General features: G+C 35.4%; 1 protein-coding gene across 2 annotated transcripts in view; it reads right to left on the reverse strand.

Annotated features, from left to right (window-relative positions):
• The window catches only part of LOC117409143 (cyclic nucleotide-binding domain-containing protein 2-like), a 50,955-nt gene that overhangs the window by 22,506 nt on the left and 9,992 nt on the right, over window positions 1–18,457 (reverse strand). For both annotated transcript variants that reach the window (XM_058997741.1, XM_034014777.2), the window contains exons 8-12: window positions 14,761–14,825; window positions 12,422–12,499; window positions 8,539–8,599; window positions 6,358–6,517; window positions 3,575–3,657 (exon numbers count right to left, since the gene is read on the reverse strand). In XM_058997741.1, coding sequence (XP_058853724.1) covers window positions 3,575–3,657; window positions 6,358–6,517; window positions 8,539–8,599; window positions 12,422–12,499; window positions 14,761–14,825 — 447 coding nt within the window. The remainder of the gene's footprint in view (window positions 1–3,574; window positions 3,658–6,357; window positions 6,518–8,538; window positions 8,600–12,421; window positions 12,500–14,760; window positions 14,826–18,457) is intronic.

The following is an 18,457-nucleotide window of genomic DNA, read 5'->3' on the forward strand; positions in this document are numbered from 1 at the left end:
CGCTGTCCTCCGAAGTGCGTGCCATCAGTTGACCGCTTTTTTTCACACTGCGGACTCACCATGCAGCCACCCAAGAGCTACAGCGTCGGAGGACAACGCAGCTCTCAGGCAGCTTACAGGCAGACCCGCAGGCGCCCGGCCAGACTACAGGGGTCGCTGGTGCGCGGTGAGCCGAGGACACCCTGGCCAACCTAGCCCTCCCTCCCCCCGGGCGGCGCTCGGCCAATTGAGCGCCGCCCCCTGGAAGCTCCCATCCTCGATCGGCAAAGGAATAGCCTGGACTCGAACTGGCGACGTCCAGACTATAGAGCGCATCCTGCACTCCACGTGGAGCACCTTTACTGGATGCACCACTCAGGAGCCCCAGAGTATATTCTTTTGTGATTATGCTCTGGTGAGAAAGGTTCTACAACTTCTGCAAATTTCATCACAGACAATCTCTATAATGCATTTCCACATTAACAGCTCGGAAGGCATATCAGAAAAGATCAGTTTGTCATCCCCAAGGTGTGGAAAGCTCCTAAACCTGGTCACAGCAGTGTAACAGATTCAGCAGGATCAGAATTTGGACCAACAACAGTGAGGTAAATAATAATTGGGCTCATCTCCTATTAAACAAGTAGAACACCACCTTAATTAACACCACCATTTTCCAATTATTGATTTGCCTTAATTAACCAAGGGTGTCAGGCACTTTGTTTATTTGTTAGTTAGTAAGATCATTAAAGATCTAGGCCTACATCTGTAAAGCTGACTCAATAATAGCATTTAAATCAAAGCTTAAAACACATCTTTAAGCAGAGGCCTTTTTGTAGATTGGGATGGCCTATTTTAGAATTTTGTTATTATGTATTTTGTTTTTTTAATTTTTTTCCCCATTTGTTTTTGGATGTTTTTGGATATTTTATATTATATTATATTATATTATATTATATTATATTATATTATTCTATAGTATATTTGTTTGTAATGTGAAGCACTTTGGTATGCCTTGGCATGAAAGGCGCTATACAAAATACATTTGATTGATTGATTGATTAATCCAAGCCCAGGAACAAAGGGGTTTTCAATTAACAATTACACATCTGAGACATATTCACGCACATATATGGGGATTCTGCAAAAGTGTAATCGATATCGGCAATCTCTGACCTTGTCTAACATACCATCGCAAACTGTACTGCACACTGCAATTGGCAAGGAGGGCAGCTCCAGTTTGACACTTACAGTTTCAAGGTGCAGTTGGAAAAGCAGCAAAAATAGCTGATCAATATTGAAGAGTGTACATGTAGGTGAAATTGGTATGTATATTTGTGCTAAATTTCCTCTCCCAGTTTAAAGTAGTCCCTGTGTGCCATTCTGCAGCAGCCTGTGAGTGGAGAAGTTTATATGATGCCATAAAATTCTAAAAGCACTTTCTAGTCTGGCCAAGTGCCTCTCCATAAAGTTATAAAACACACTGCAATATGTTTAAAGGTCTCATAAAAGGAAACTTGTTAGAACCAATTTTAGAGTAAAGAATGGAAATTAGTTAGCTATTATTGGGTAAGTCTGGGATGTTAGTGGTATGTAATAGGCTGTATGTTAATGAATGCTTGTTTTATTGCCTGTATAAAAATTAATTGCTTTGAGAAGGCCCTTTGTGATTCTCTGTGCCGTTGAAGGACACCCAGTGCTTTGCATTCATTGTACCGTAATGCAGTGGAGACTTCTACTTTTTGGAAAAAAACTACTCTGTTGAAACAATTGAATAAAGACTTTGTTGAACTTATCTTTGTTGAAGATGTTTTAAAACCCATACAGTGCATTAAATAAGTAAGAGGTACTGTAGGAACCCGTAATGTGGAAGACTACAGTGTGTTGGTGTCACTTCACAGTATAAAGGAGAAATTTCACAAAACAGATGCATGTTAAAACATCATCTCTTCAATACCTTTCCTTTATCTATCTTCATTATGATGTTTGTCTTTAGCATATCAATGTCATCACCTGACAGAATGGCATATTAGATACAGATAGCCCCAAGTGATATGAAGCAACAAAGACTGCATTATTAAAATGGCAGTGATATAAAAACACAACTTATTATTATGGGACAATATAGCATTCAACCAATGACCCGGAGATGAAAGGCACCATGTACAGGTATGACCAACCATCTTCTGTCTGCTTTTATTCCACACCTCCCCATCCAACAGTCCACGTTCACCTGTGGCACCAGTTTAATTCATTAGCATGCAGCTAGCAAAATTCTGTTCATATGCTATTATAAAAAGACATAGAAATAAAAACACAGTTTGACAGCAAGCTAAATTAGAATGCTGCTGCCTGGATCCTTACCAGATGTAAAAAACGTGATCACATCACCCCTGTGTCTTGCCCAGCTCCACTGGCTACCTGTAAAGTTCACTATATAATGCCCTTCATCACACAGGTCCCAAGTACGTCCTCAACCTGCTGACCCGCTATGTCCCTGCCCGCAGGCTGAGGTCCTCCGACTCTGGCCTGCTTGTTATCCCCAAGCAAAAGTGCACCACACTTGGAGACTCTTTCGAACTCTCTCCCAGCTTTGGTACGTGATGCTCCCACCGTCGCTCGCTTTAAAGCAACCCTCAAGACCCACCTGTTCTCTCTTGCTTTCCATGCTCTTTAAGCCTGATATCTGCTATTAGATGCTGTGGTGCTGCTACTATTTCATGTATTATGCTACTATCATGTATTATGCACTTTCCTTTTTTTTTACTGTATATCATGTATTATGCATTTCTCTGTATTTAAAGTATTATGGATTTTCTTGTTGTTACTGCATCTTGTAAAGCGCTTTGTATGGGGGTCCACTATGAAAGGCGCTATATAAAATAAAGATTGATTGATTGAATATGTATGAGAAATGTGGAAATTAAATATAATTAGATCTTGAACTTTTTGGTTTTGATTTTCCAAATCTCTACCTCCCTTTATGTTAATTAGACTGGGTTTAAGATTATTTTTTTAATTGATATAAAAATCAAGGAGACTTTTAATGATGGTCTTGCTATCAGTGTACATTCCGTACTGGGTATTTTATGCGGAAAGGAAAAGAAAATCTGTCAGGACAACTCTGTTAAATGAGTGAAACTGCAAGAATGAAATACAATTAGGATCAGTGATGAGCGATTAAATTAATTTGCCACCTCTGTTTGAAATAAAAATAAGCCGAAACAGAATCAGGCTCAGTCAAGATATGAAGGTAAAAACAACTGACATTGTTTTGTAATTAGCAGCTTTTCCTGAGTTTAATTAGGAAACAGAATTGTCTCAAAATAAGTTTAAAGGGACGTCATGTGATCAAAAATAAAACCCCAAAACTTCAAGCCTTAAATATCATATAATGTTGTACAATAGAGGTGGTTGGCCCCAGACCTATAGTAAGGGAAATGTAAAAAAATATATACCTCGCTAATTACTCTTTAAGCATTCATTGTGTAACCAGGTATGCTAACTATTGTTCAGAACATTGTTAATAGTAGATATGAAAAAAATATGTGCACACGTACAAACTAACTATTATTGGAAAAAACTAAATTTGTCTTACCATTGGTCTTTTTTTCTTTTGTAGTTTATTGTTCATGTCCCTTTCGTGATCAGAAGAAAAAATGCAATTAGATGTTGATGGTCCTAAAAAAAAAATACCTGTTAAACTGTTGTCTACATGCATACAAACAATATTATAGTCTGAAAACCACCAGTGTATTTTCATTTTACCATCCCCAGCATTCAATTTCAAAAAGCAAATGTACTGTAAGTGTGAATAGATTATTTAATGAATACCCACTCCACTTTATCCCCCCACAGCAGAGGGTAATAATGCATTTATAATTTGTCAATGTTGTCTTACTGAAAAAAAGAATAAAAAAATACTGAAAACGCAGGCATCATGAATGCCAAAACTACTGGTACTTGTTGCTATGACTACAATGTGTTTTACATCAGTACTCGTGACACCCATCACCAGAGAACTACTCAAAAACAGGTTATCCTCTTCTTGATGAGTCTATCAAACCCTTGAACTCGAGGATGATTTCCTACAGTACACAACTCCAATTCTCACTAGTTCTTTCTTTTCTTTGTAGCATTTTGTAACCTCATTCATTCAGTAAGATTAAATTATATACTGTATTTCAATGCAAAACAATGTTGCTGCTATATTTTCGTTAAATGTGTGCCAGGAGTTGTGACAAAGTTGTTCATTATCAAAGATGTCTTAATTGAATCCATATAAATATTGCTCCATATTTGCTCTGTTAACTGCACGAATTTATCATTATCATAAACATTTCCTTCCAGCTAAAAAAGTTACACAATACTACTATAATATTATACATTAAGAATCTTAGAAACGTAATTTATATATAAATGCACACTGATAAATGGGTGTTTTATGGCTGTTTTTACACAGCACATAGTTTAATTGTTTAATTGATTCATTGTTTTATTGATCTAATAGAATGAGGGACACCTCCTTGTAATTTGTAAATAACCAGGTCTAAAATGTCCATCTGGGTCTGTGTTAAGGCTAAGGCCAGAGAAGAGACCTGTGTGGACAGACCACGTGTTTGGGTACTGGTAAAAGCCATCCAGTGTATTTAGTAGAGCTTGACAAAGTTTAGTTAACACTCCTAGGTGGAGTTAGGCTTTTGTTTTGGTTATTTTGTTTTGTACACCTCCCTGTTTTGAACCCATCTGTTCAAATCTGAATGTGGCAAAGAAAACCCCATATATATACTGGATTGTGCTGAATCAACACCCAGGTTTGGACGATGGCACTGCCCACCCACCCCCAGCTTTTAGCTGAAAGTAAAAAATTTTAATTTCCGATTTTTAATAACCATGTGCAAATATTGCCTCAGGGGAAAAGTAGTTGCTCTGTGCATTAGTGATTCAGATACAGACTCCACACTGTGGTTGATTACGCTTTCCTGTTACACTAGTCCTTTTTTTTTTTTTTTTTTTTAGACACTCCAAGGGCTTGTTATGTAACTCAGGCATTTTTTGGTATTGAACATTTTAATGTTATATAGTGCTACTTTGGATGTTAATTTATTATTTTGTGTTGTTATTTCACACTGGACACTAATTTCTTACTTACAGAGATTATGTAAAGACCTTTATTTTAGTGGAGCGAACATTTTTATATATTTTTTAAATGTAGCCTTTTATTCTAGTGTTTTTCACCTACATTTGTGGTTTTTCATGTGCTTTTGCACTGCACACTGTAGCTTTAAAGTTTAATGTTTGTTTATTTGAAATGACAAAACAGTGGACATACTGCAGCAACTTTGAATTGTATTTCACCAGTCAATAAATATGTTAACTGCTCTTCCTGATTCTTTAGGTGTGACTGCGTGTTGTGCTCTACCTAAGCATTCATAATTGTAAACGTAATCTACTAATATTAAAAGTATTCCCTCGGCAAAAAAATGCTTGTAATTTCGCCCCTGCCACACTTTTGCCTTATACTGCTGATATATATACTGTTATATATACTTCTGTGCAAAAGTCTTAGACATGTTGCATTTTTCTACTCTGATGCATTATTTGCATCAACAATTTACTCAAAGCCTCCACTAGTGATTTCTACTATTATAACAACCTTGACTTGCATAAGGAAGGAAAAACATTGAGTGAAATAGCTCACATCACTTGATTTTCAAGGTGTGGTATCCGAAGCATAATCAACAAGTACAGACAAACATCGTCTCTAATTGACAAACCCAGGACTGGAAGACCCAAAAAGCTGTCTAACAAGGATGAGCAACACTTGAAGATAATTTCCTTAAGGAATAGAAAGAAGACAAGCGTTGAATTGACAACAGAACTGGCAGAAGGCACAGGTGTCATTGTCCATCAAAATCAACAGTACGAAGGTCACTCTTGAAATCAGGACTTAAAGGATGTGCTGTGGTAAGAACACCTCTATTAAGAAAGGGGAACAAGACTAAAAGGCTAAAATATGCACAAGAACACAGAAATTGGACTATGGAACAATGGTCAAAGGTGCTTTGGACTGCTGATGGATGGACAATGACACCTGTGCCTTCTGCATGTTAAACTGAGGTTAAGTGCATAGCTAATCAATGGGATAACTATGGAAAAACTATAAAATGACCATGCAAATTTACTGTGATAAACTTTAATAAGGTCCCTTTTATTGTGCTGACACATGGGGCCTGATGTTCCAAAGTCCTTACTTAGTAAACTTAAACTTTATGTAAAAAATAATATACAGTATATTTGGCAAATTAAGTATTATTGCTAGTGCTAATAAGAACTCTTTTAATTGCCATGTAAATTAAACATTCTCCCTATCTACTTTACTTTGCAAAGCTTCTTTGATATGAGTCATCTTGTTTTCTATGAAGGACAGAGTCGGAAAGTCCTGTAGGAGCGACGACAAGGACTTTATCCTGAGTGTATCACACGACCCAGCAGCTCTCCCTCCAGGCATCCGCAGGTGTGTCACTAGCTGACAACGGCCCTAAAACATAACGTAGGGGTCCTTGAGTGCATGCCATATAACAATTAACCACATTATAAACACAGGACAGTCTCCATCCTATTAGTCTTGTCAGTTATGCTATTCATATTCTCTGATAAGCATCTAAGTGTTGAATGTTTATTATGTGTCATTCAGTTGTGCCAATATATAAATATCTACTCCCAACTCACACTACCGTACTAATTTACTAAGCGTGTATATAGTTGCATCCAAACTGTGTTTCCAACTCATTTTTATTCTCATTACATTATCATTTTCTATGTTGCCTCTGGTGTGAGTGCTCTTTAAATATTACATTTAAACCTAACTATTATATGTGATATGACTACCCACCAGTCCAACTGTGGCGGAGCACATATGCCTACTTAACACATAAAACTGCAAGCACATATTGACAGTAATGATAACCTCGATTTGAAAAGGTGATAACTTTTTTAAACCATCTGCAGCAGGGCAGCAGAAGAGAGCCCTGCATATAATTAGAGAGGCCAGGGCAAAACCCTGCTGTAAAAAGAAATGTATTATTGCCTGGTGTGTTATTTATGTTTAAACGGGTGGATGTATTTTGTCTTCATTTAAAAACGATGTATTATGATTTTAAAAGAAATGTATTGTTATTGTTTGATTTGAATATGGTCTGGCAGAGGCGGTGTTAGCAGCTCATCTCTGCCAGACAGCTAGTGAGAATGCGTGGTCGGCAGTCAGTGATTATTGACTGTCGGCCTTGCAAACTAAAACTTCCGTAAAGAATGTGTCCGTCTCCGAATGAATTAATTGGCTGTTAATTCAGAGATGGCCACGTGTATATAAACCTGTATGTTTGTGTGTTTGAGGTGGGTGTTCGAGAGGAGGAACGTGTGTGTGAGAGAGATGGGAAAAAAACGAAAGTGAAAGTAAGAAAGCAAGCAATTGCTACTCATGCTGGGCAGACCAGCACGGTATTTGGTTGGTGTCAGTGTTTGTGATTTGTTTTTGTTTGAACTTTTTATTTCGCTCTGTGAGCAGTGTTTTTGTCTAAATATTTATTTTATTTTTGTTTTCAATAAAAATGGCACACCAGAGCACTTTCACCCGTAGTACCTGCCTGTGTGTCTCTCTGTGTCAGCTTTCTGGTCTGAGAATGTCACTACTCGGCAATCCTGTCACACCATCATATAATGAAGACTAAACCCTGGGAGACTGTACAGATACATACTGTATTTCACTCTAAAGCTTTTTCAGTGACATTAGAGGATGTGACCTGTGCTCTCTTGAACTAGTAACTAAAAGTAACATTTAAAAGGTGTGGAATGAATGTAGTCATGGCATGTACAAACTACTCCAAGTCCCCATTAGGACATGGGAAAGCAACAATTTAAATGTACTGTAAATGTTTTTGATTGTATTTTTCCAGATTCAGTAATGGACACATTTAAAGAGAGGAAAAATATAATTCTAACGGTAAAACATCTATATATTTTTTTCTGGTCCTAACTTAATATAATTGATTTATTAGGAATTTTTCATTTGTCTTTCATTTATACATGTTTTAAAAAAGGGCCTTTTATACAGCAGAACAGGATATAAGGCAGGATGGTCATTTGCCACACAATGCCATTACACTAGTAGAACACACATTTCAAAACATTTAAATAGAATCCTTCCTTAAGTTTTAAACATTGTTAAAGACTGTAATAGATTCAGACCAAGCACTGTTTAATGTTTGATTTGAACAGTGGTACCAGTGCTTACTGTAGCTCTGCCACTGTTTAGATCATTTGAACAGAGACCATAGTCTGCTACATATTATGTTTGAAAAAGTTGTTTGGCCAAAATATTATTCTTTTTTTTCCCAGAGGTATTATTTTGATACATACTTGATACATCCAAGGAGTATTTTTATGGTGTTTTGTCCCCTGCACTTCACAGCACTTTATTTGAATTTATTTGTATACATGTTTAACACATTGCCCTTATACTTTACAACTATGACTTTTACTAAGCACATATACAGTACTTACAGATTTGACAACCACAATGAAGGATGAGATCAAGATATTTGGGACAACAAGAGCTCCAGACCTTTCAAAAAAAGAAATTATGTCATTTAAAAAGTCACTGATGCTGTGATTCTGATACTCAAGACCTTTAATATGTCTTTTAAACTAATTTCCCTTTTGAATCAGTAGTACGGTTCTTAACAATCTCAACAGCTCAATGGAGTCAGTAGATGCAGGAGGGTTTGTTGATTGCTTTTTTGTTTTTGTCTGTTACTTCTATGACTGTGTTATTAATAACTGGAGCTTAAGACGTCAATGAAAAATCCAGTAAGCTGGAAAATCCAGTTCCAATCACCTGAAGCTTTATAATATCTTATGCCAGCAATAAATTTGAAGCTCTTCAGCGCTAAGATCTTTACAGGAACTGCGCTGTAAATATAAACCTGCCAATAACCCCTTGTAATTATAGATATTTTATGTGCGGTTTTCATGAACACATTTTTCATAGTCATAAAACTTTTAAAGATGGTTGTTGATTTTTTTAATTCTTTCTAAAACAAATAAAGTATATAGTATAATGTGGGTGAAGGTAAATTCATTAGTGATTGTACATAATATAAAATTCCTGACATTCTGCCTTTATAATCCAGGATCCAACTGCCTGAATGGCGCTGTTTACATCATGGCAATAAATCTCCCCTTTTTGGCACGCTATTTTGGTAGTACCGTTTCATCAATTTGGATTAACATGTAGATTTCTTTTAGGGAGAGAAATTGTCATTCCAATGGAAATTACCCTATTAATAATAAAATACTGGAGGGTATATTTAACAAACTAATAATTAATTTAAATGTGTCTGTCAGCGTTCCAATTTGGCCATTGTGCAGCTTTCTTAAACTGGGTTTACAATTAGTTTTTTAGGTTGTGTTGAAGAACCACAAGTGTAGCCTGTCTCATTTGGCCACCAAAAAGATTAAATAAAAAAGAGAAAGAAACAAAACAAAAACTTTCTTTACACAGACACCAAAAAAAAAAGAAATTCCAGAAGAGAGCATTTTGCACTATCATACGTTATTTACTGAACTTTATTTGACTGCATATATATTTATATACACATTACACACGAACATAATAAATATGGTTTTTCCTACAGCAATTCTGATCATTGTGCTAGTCAACGAACGGAGCTAAAACTCAGCACTTTACATTAATCATATAAAAAATATCCAGTCCAAATGTTTAGTACAGTACATTTTCAGAATACCGGTAGTAAATTATTATTATTTATTATTATTATTTATTTCTTAGCTGACGCCCTTATCCAGGGCGACTTACAATTGTTACAAGATATCACATTATTTTTACATACAATTGCCCATTTATACAGTTGGGTTTTTACTGGAGCAATCTAGGTAAAGTACCTTGCTCAAGGGTACAGCAGCAGTGTCCCCACTGGGGATTGAACCCACAACCCTCCAGTCAAGAGTCCAGAGCCCTAACCACTACTCCACACTGCTGCCCTACAATAGGCTACCCTACTCACCCATGTTCCCCACTACATCATGTTTTTAATAATAATAATAATAATAATAATAATAATAATAATAATAATAATAATAATAATAATAATACCTGAATCTGAATTCCACAGGGACTGTGCAAGGCTTTCAACAAATTCCTCAATAGATGCTAATCCACCCAGGCATTGTTTTAAACTTTTGTTCTGTTGAATAGTTTGTTTTTTTTTCTTTTTTGTTTTTTTTGTTCTTGTGGAACAAATCTTGCGCTATGACTTATGTTGAAGAGATTTTACTTCAACTCTATACACGGTCGCTAAAGCCTGTTACTGAGGTTGGTAGCCCACAGCAATAATATATAGAAGACCACTGGCATGAATTGCCAGCTATGCTCATTTAATACATTTTGGGGTACAAACTTGACTTTGTGTTCTTAGTAAGTAGGTACCCATGATAGTATGGCAAGCCAAATTATCATTTAGAGATATCTCAAATTAATGTCTAGATATCTCTAAATATATCTAAATCATTTCCAGATATTTCTAAACATTTGAAGATATCTTTAAATATTTAAAAGATGTCTCTAAATCATTAAGATGTCTAAAATACATTTAGATATATCTCAAAATTATTTCCTGATATCTTTAAATGGAGTTTTAAATGGGATATCTAAAATGCATTTTGAGATATCTTTAATTAATTTTAAGATATCTCAAAATGTTTTTGAGATATATTTAAATCATTTTCATTTATCTCTAAATCATTTAGGGATATCTCGAAATAAATTCCTAAATAAGTGACAGTTTGGCATATCATGGTAGCAAAACACTATTTAAACATTATTTAAAGATATATTTAAATCAGTTTGAGATATCTTTGTTTCGTTTTCAGATATCTCAAAATGAAATTAAGATACCTTCAAAAGGGGTTTATTTACAGATATCTCATATTTAATTCATAGATCTCTCTAAATATTTAAAGGTATCTTAAAATGCAATCTGAGATATTTTTAAATGATAATTTGGCTTGCCATATGATATATACTGCTCAAGACTAGTGTAACATAAATTGCAGTTTATCTTACTGCTAAGGGACTGAGAAGTCTAAGCTTAAGCAATCCGATCACTAAACATAAAAATAGCAAAAGTGTAAAGGATAAAACATCTTTCTATGCTTTGCAAAAGGCTTTGTTATTATTATTATTATTATTATTATTATTATTATTATTATTATTATGCAAAGGGCTGCATTTTTGTTTAATTAGTAGTAGCTTCAATATTGTTTTTGCTTATAAAACAATTAAATGGCAATAATTTTACACTTTGAATAAATCACATTAAAGTAAACACAAAACAAAAACATACTGAAAAAGAAGTCTCTTAACCCATCATATTATTATTGTTGTTGTTGTTCATAATAATAATAATAATAATAATAATAATAATAATAATAATATTTCAATTTGGTCAAATAAGCTTGCCCAGGGCTACTTTCCGTAGATCTCAGTTGTTAATAAATAACTGCTTGGTACTTAGTTTTTGTTGAAAGTTGAGCGTCACAAATGGGACTTTTACTGCTGAAGTCTCATGAACATATTGTACGGCTTTCAAACTTGTTGCCATGCAAAAGAAAAGGGTTGTTTTTTGGAGCATTTGCGATTTAATCTTAATTTCCTATTGCAATATCTAAAAAATGAAACCGAGATATCTTAAATTGATTTACATATATCTTTAAATAATGTTTTGCTAGCATAGTACACCAAACTGTCATTTAGAGTAATTTCAAGGTATCTCTAAATGACTTCCTATGAAAATGTGTTATGTTTTGAATGGGAAGTTATTTAGAGATATCTCTAAATGATTTAAAGATATCTGAAAATGCATTTTAGATATCTCATTTAAAGCTCCATTTAAAGATATCTGGAAATCATTTAAAGATATCTCTAAATGTGTTAGAGATATCTTAAAATGATTTAGAGATATCTTCAAATATTTAGAGATATTTTGGAAATGACTTAGAGATATCTTAAAATATCTGTGCAGATACTAATGGAATGTTGTTTAATCCACATATTAAAAACAACTTCAAAACAACATTTCAGAAGAATATGGAAATACTACAATGCAACTTCTACATCTTAAACTACCAAAAGACAAACGTGTCAGTGATCAATGTCTTCACATTTGTCATCAAAGATATGTGTAACATTTACTAGGTTTCCTTCTTTTATGGAGTTGATGCAACTAAAGAGTAAACAACAAATGTAACCATACAGTGTAGTTATCATTTATCTTGCACAAATGTATTTTGTTCTCAGTAAAGCAGAAAATAAACAGACAGGAGAAGCTCATTTTCGGCATTACATAGAAGTAGTGTTGTTAACTACCTGTAGTGACGTAGCATGGATCCTTTAGCAACTAGCTCCAATTTGTCAGCTGACCAAGAAGAAAATAATGGAAGCTTTCTGTTGAAAAGGAAACTAAATATCAGATACAGATATGCAGCAAAGACGTTTACTATTATTGTTTACTAATTAGCATAATTTAGTTGTCTATTTTTAAATTTGTTTTCAATGTCTTTTAAAAATGTTGATTATTCTTAAATGTTTTTCTTTAACAGCTGCTTTGCCCTGGTATCTCACATCATTCTTCCTTCAATGCACTGTCTGGCGTGGTCATTTTTATGAAAATGACCCCTTTGTGAACAAACCAAGAAAAACAATGTGGAGATAAGATAAGATCTCAGTTGAGTACACTATTTGAATGATATTACTGATGGTGATAGGTTTCATAGTACCATCTAGTGGCTGCTTAATAGTATGACTAATTAATAGTATGACTAATTAATAGTATGTCTAATTAACCACCAACATGAGCAAAGTAAATAGGCTGTAAAACTGTTCCATACCTACTTGATGGCATCCTTCAGTTTGAGGAAGAATGTTACATCTGTGCTCAGTTGACAGCACTCACATATTATATTTAAACTATTGGTACTTCACAATGACATTTACAGAAAAAATCTGTGTGTAACAAAACAATGCTTCTTTCTTCTTTTTTTCATTGTTTTTACTCTATCTGGATAGTAACATCTTTATAATTGTAACTTTAATATATAATCTTTCAAAATCAGACTCAGGAGATGGAAGTTTCCAGTTAAAAAGCATTTCTTTCTTTGGTCATCAGTCCAAGGTTAATCATAAGCATTTGTTGTAGAAAACCTTGCTTAGAAAAAGTGCTTAGCTTAAAAATGGGTTTAAACAATATGAACATAAGACTGGCCCTGTGCGCATTTTCCATACTTGTTTGGTAGGTGTGGTCTTCCCCACAAACTGAATTCTTCAATGGAACCTACAAACCCCAAATACCTAATGAACTAATTCTAAGTTCTATTAACACATTCTGTTGCAGCTGGCTCTTTGAGCTAAAATATATATATATATATATATATATATTGTAAGACAGCGGGTTGTGTGAGACAGCAGGGAGGGGGTTAAAACCTCTCTGAAGAGAAAATGCACCTTTTGTTTAATTGTTTTGCCTTTTAGTTAATCATTTGTTAATTGTTTTATTATTAATTATCCCCTGCACCTGGTAGCTATTGCTAAATTGGGACCAGGTGCAGGGTATTTAAGAGGAGCAGTCAGTCTGCTCAAGGCTGCTGAGTAGAAAGAAGCAGAAGAGAGGTGCTCTGCTTCCGAGCAGTCCAGAGAAAAAATAATAAGTGTTGTGATAAGCTTGTGTGATTTTTGATTGTGTTTGGTGTCTGGTAAACGGCTTAGCCGTCCTGCAAGTTAGTCAGGGAAAGATACCTGTTTGGTAAGCGCTCCAAACGGAGTTAGGTTTTGTTTTGTATTTTGTTTATTTTTGTGTTTATTCAAATATAGCGCAACTGCACAAGAAAAATCAATTTCCTGCATCCTGAGTCGTATTTTTAAAGGGGCACGAACCTGTGAGTGGTGCAACCATTTCACAATATATATATAAATCCAAAAGTCATTACAGATAGACATAATGTGCAATATTAATACCATGCACATGCTAAATAAGTCGACTCCTTCAAGATCAAAACAGTTGTTATATGATCTTGGCAGGTAGGTTTTCTGGTTAGACTGCAATTATTGCCAATAGTTCCCGCAAATGTAGTTTTGGCCATAGTTACAGAATCTCAACTGGAAAAACTGTGATGAAATCCTGATATAGATATATAGATACAATATACTGTACAATTATGAATCTGGGTCTCAGTCAACAGAAGTGTGTGGCCCTCATTAATCGGTGGGTAGCTGGGTTGAGGCAACTTTTGAATTGGGCATTTTTGCGAAATTTATAGGAAAAACAACCAGATGAATCTGTTACTGCCACAAACAAGCAACAAAAAAATCCCAAACATTCCAATGCATCCCTGAGGTGTGCCACTTGAACTCATTATTAATTTGTGACGATTTGTTTATTATCTTCAGGTATAGAAAAATCATCACAAAATAACAATAAAACATGTGTTATTCAGATGTTACTCCTCTGCAATCATATGAAACTCTTATTGAAATGCATATGCATTTGCAGCCATTATTTTAAAGTGTTACCAAGAAATATATAAGCTAGTCGATAATGTATTCCTTATACTGCAAGTGGTGGTGTAGATGTTATTTAAGATATGCTTTTATGTTCTTAATGGGATTTTTGTTTCAAAGCAGCAACCATTGGAAATCATAAAACGCTGTACCTTATAAGATTGCTGATGACACTGTAGCGAAGTCGAAGGAAATCTTCCAAGATGTAGTTAAAGTCCTTAAATGAATATAAAACAGTACAATAAAAATAAATATTAAAAAAACTAACATTTTAATTGATTTGCGAACAACAGTTCATGACAAAACTAAATTAGAATGCAATGTGAATATTAAGTGGTGAATTAACTATAATTATAATTAAAGAGCCTTAATCACACACTTCTCTCTTTTTTTAGTAGATTACCATTTATCAAGCCCTGTTCTGCATACCCAGTCTAGGGGAACTAATTGACTGTTTTAAACCAAGTCATATGATATGAGAATAATACATTTCTGAACTGTCTGAATAGTAATATGAAAAGACAGCATGGTAGTTATTATTGAGCAGCTGGATGACTCCAGAGAAAGACAGTAATACTATACCGATAGCTTTACAATACTTCCAAGATACAACATAATAAAGTGCAAGATACACTCTTATTTAGTCACTGATATGGAGGAAACACTGACTTTGAGGTTGCGTTTTCTTCTAAATGGAACCAGCACATCCATTATCAAGGTCACAAAGACATGGCTTTTACATGCACCCGCCAGAGCAAATGTTATTGACCTTGGCAATTAAGGTGCCTTTAGAGAAAATAGGTTTACATACATTCCTACAGGCAGGGAACCTATGCTATGAGGACTTCAGCTATGAGGATGGAGTTGCAAAAATGTATCTGAGAGCCTCAGGTGAAATATAAATAGCTTGTCATAACACTAGGAGCTTTACCCAAGCAGATCAATAAGGAGTCTTTGAATTCCTGTAAACCTAATACCTTGGGTCATATTCATAAAAGATGGTGGTAATTTCCGGCTATTAAAAAAAAAACTGGGCAGTATTTAACCTGTCATTTATAAAACTACTGCCTGGTTATTTTACTGGCCAGTAATGGGTTTAGATGTGATTTATTATCACGGTTTATTACAGAGAGATTGTATCTAACCAATTGTCAGGTATGCAAATGAGCTGTGTCCCCTACTTAAGACGTCAATTGCATACACCGTCTGTTTACACCATCCTGTTATGGATACGGGACATGTCTGGAGACAGTTTGTCTGAAATATCAAGACGTCAGCTTAAAAAAAAGTACAAATAAATTGCACACACACACACACACACACACACACGCATATTTACAGTGCTCACTGATGTTATTTTATTGCGCTGAAATAACATTAGTGTATTCTCCATACACATTACATTAGCCTATGTTAAAAATATAAATCTGCATAATAGACATATACAGCTATGGCCAGTTTTGCATCACCCTGTAGATCAGTGGTTCCCAGCCTTTTTCAATGTAGGGACCACCTTGGTGTTTGGATTTTTCCCACGGACCTCTTGCCACACATTTTTTCACAACCGCATATTGAAACTAATTTTTAAGTGTATATGTATAAGTACATGTAGAAAATAAAGTATATTTATATAACGTACCTAACTTAATGAGATTTCTGGGCTTGAGTCTTCACTACCAGTTCATCAAGGAATGTCATTTTGCGCATTGAAAGTTGCTGAAGGCAAAGTTCCTGTTTCTTTTGTTTAAAAAACTTATTTTTTTCACATTCTGAATGCTTTGTAGATAAATGGCATCTCAATTTTGCAGGCTTAAGAGATTTGTTTGACAAAACTGCTTGACAAATAATGCACTGGTGCAGGACTGTCTTCACTTGTTTTTTTGTAAAAGGAACAACACTCCACAAGCACAGGTAGGTTTTAAACAGGGCAGTGCCTGTATATTTATTTATACAAAACAAAATCTAACTCCTTCCAGGAGTGCTTAACTAAATGTTTCAAGTTTTAACTATCACTCGTGCTACATAACCCCACCTTATATCCCGTGCACCAATACATATACACCAACATTAATACACCACATGCAATATATAAACATAAAATACACACAGGGGTGGGGCACACTGCCACAGCTGGTTTTTCACTTTCTTGTTATCCTTTGAGGGTAAAATACATACAGCACATGTTTAAATGCCTGCCGTTCACACAAGTCCACTTATCTGACACAGAAAAGTATTTAAATTTATTTGATGTATTGTAACGGGCGAGATCTGTGCTGACTATCTGGCGCATGCGTGGTACTGCAGGAAGGGGGCAGCAGCCTCGTAGATCCGCTTGTCAGTTATGGCAGTGGCACGGAGAGGTGGGGAAGAGGGTGTGTTGGCTTTCCCTCTCTCTGAGTGACTGAGAGTTGGCCCTTGGGGGATTGCTCGGCCCATAAGTACTGCGCTTGGTTATGCATTCAGGTGGCCATGTTTGGGAATACACAGTGACGCTGGCGGAAAACGCCAGTGTAAACAAAGACCAGGCAAGCATGGCTGAGGGAGACAGCCTGCCTTAAAATAAATTAAAAAGTAAAAGAAATAATTACGTACCCGACGTGTGTAGTTATACGAGGAACTCTGGCCACCCCAGTGTATAGAAATAAATAGATAAGTGACGTATAACTCACAGGTGCTCAAATGATGTTGTTACTATTAATAACACGTCAGTTAACACAGAAGAGCAGGGAAATGCGACATTGCCAGGGACTTTCTTTTATTACGTAATAAAAGAAGGTATCCAGTATCCAGATTTGACCGCAGAGAGATTTGTGGGGTGTGTAACAGAGCGAGGATGAGTTTGAACCGGCGACCACGCACACTGGAAGCAGTGCCTTAACCACTGTGCAAGACAGCCAGGCCCATCTGCTTTTGTGGTTATAAAGCTTTTAATCTCAGGAGTCAGAATCCGTAAACGGCAATGCATCACACATGACACGTTAATGTATGTAACCTGTGTTACAAATGCTGCTCGCTTTCAGCTGCAAATAAAATCCGGAAACGTTATCACTTGTTCTAAATGAAACTCAGTTACCACCTTTGGTGAAGACTGAGGGTTAGATCTGCAAACAATTCTATCCTTAAGGAATTGGAAATATGGTGCATCGATGACCAGGGCTTGAAGTTCACCTACTCTTCTTGCTGATGTTACAAGGACTAAAAATGCTGTTTTCCATGTAAGAAACTTCTGTTCACATGTGGGCATGGGTTCAAATGGTGGTCCCATGAGTTTCCAAATTATTACGCTGAGGTTCCATTGCGGAACAATGTGTGTTCTTGAGGGTCTTAGATGGTTAATCCCCCTAATAAATCTAGATATCATAGGATGAGAACCTACCGGGTGGCCTTCCCAGCCAGGTAGAATGCTGGAAATATAAACCTTATAAACCTTGAATATAGCAATATAAACCTTGATGGAGGAAAGAGAGGGACCCTTATAAAGCAGGTGACTGAGGTAGGATACAAACTCAGATAGAGAGACTGCTGTATGGTTCAATGATTTTGAATTGCACCAGAGGACGAATTCTCTCCATTTGCCTGTATAAGCCTGGAAATTGAAAGGTTTTTTGGCTGCAAAAAGGACGTTTATTACTTGCTCCAATAGTCCTTGTTCCTTTAACAGTTGCTGTTCATTATTATTATTATTATTATTATTATTATTATTATTATTATTATTATTATTATTATTATTATTATTATTATTATTATTATTATTTTTATTTATTTCTTAGCAGACACTCTTATTGTCATTTTGTCATATACTTGTACTTGCTCTTACTTGTATTGTGATTCTTGAAATGTATTTTTGTT

The sequence above is a fragment of the Acipenser ruthenus genome, chromosome 2 (assembly GCF_902713425.1).
Source record: "Acipenser ruthenus chromosome 2, fAciRut3.2 maternal haplotype, whole genome shotgun sequence".
In the NCBI taxonomy this organism is placed as follows: Eukaryota; Metazoa; Chordata; class Actinopteri; order Acipenseriformes; family Acipenseridae; genus Acipenser; species Acipenser ruthenus.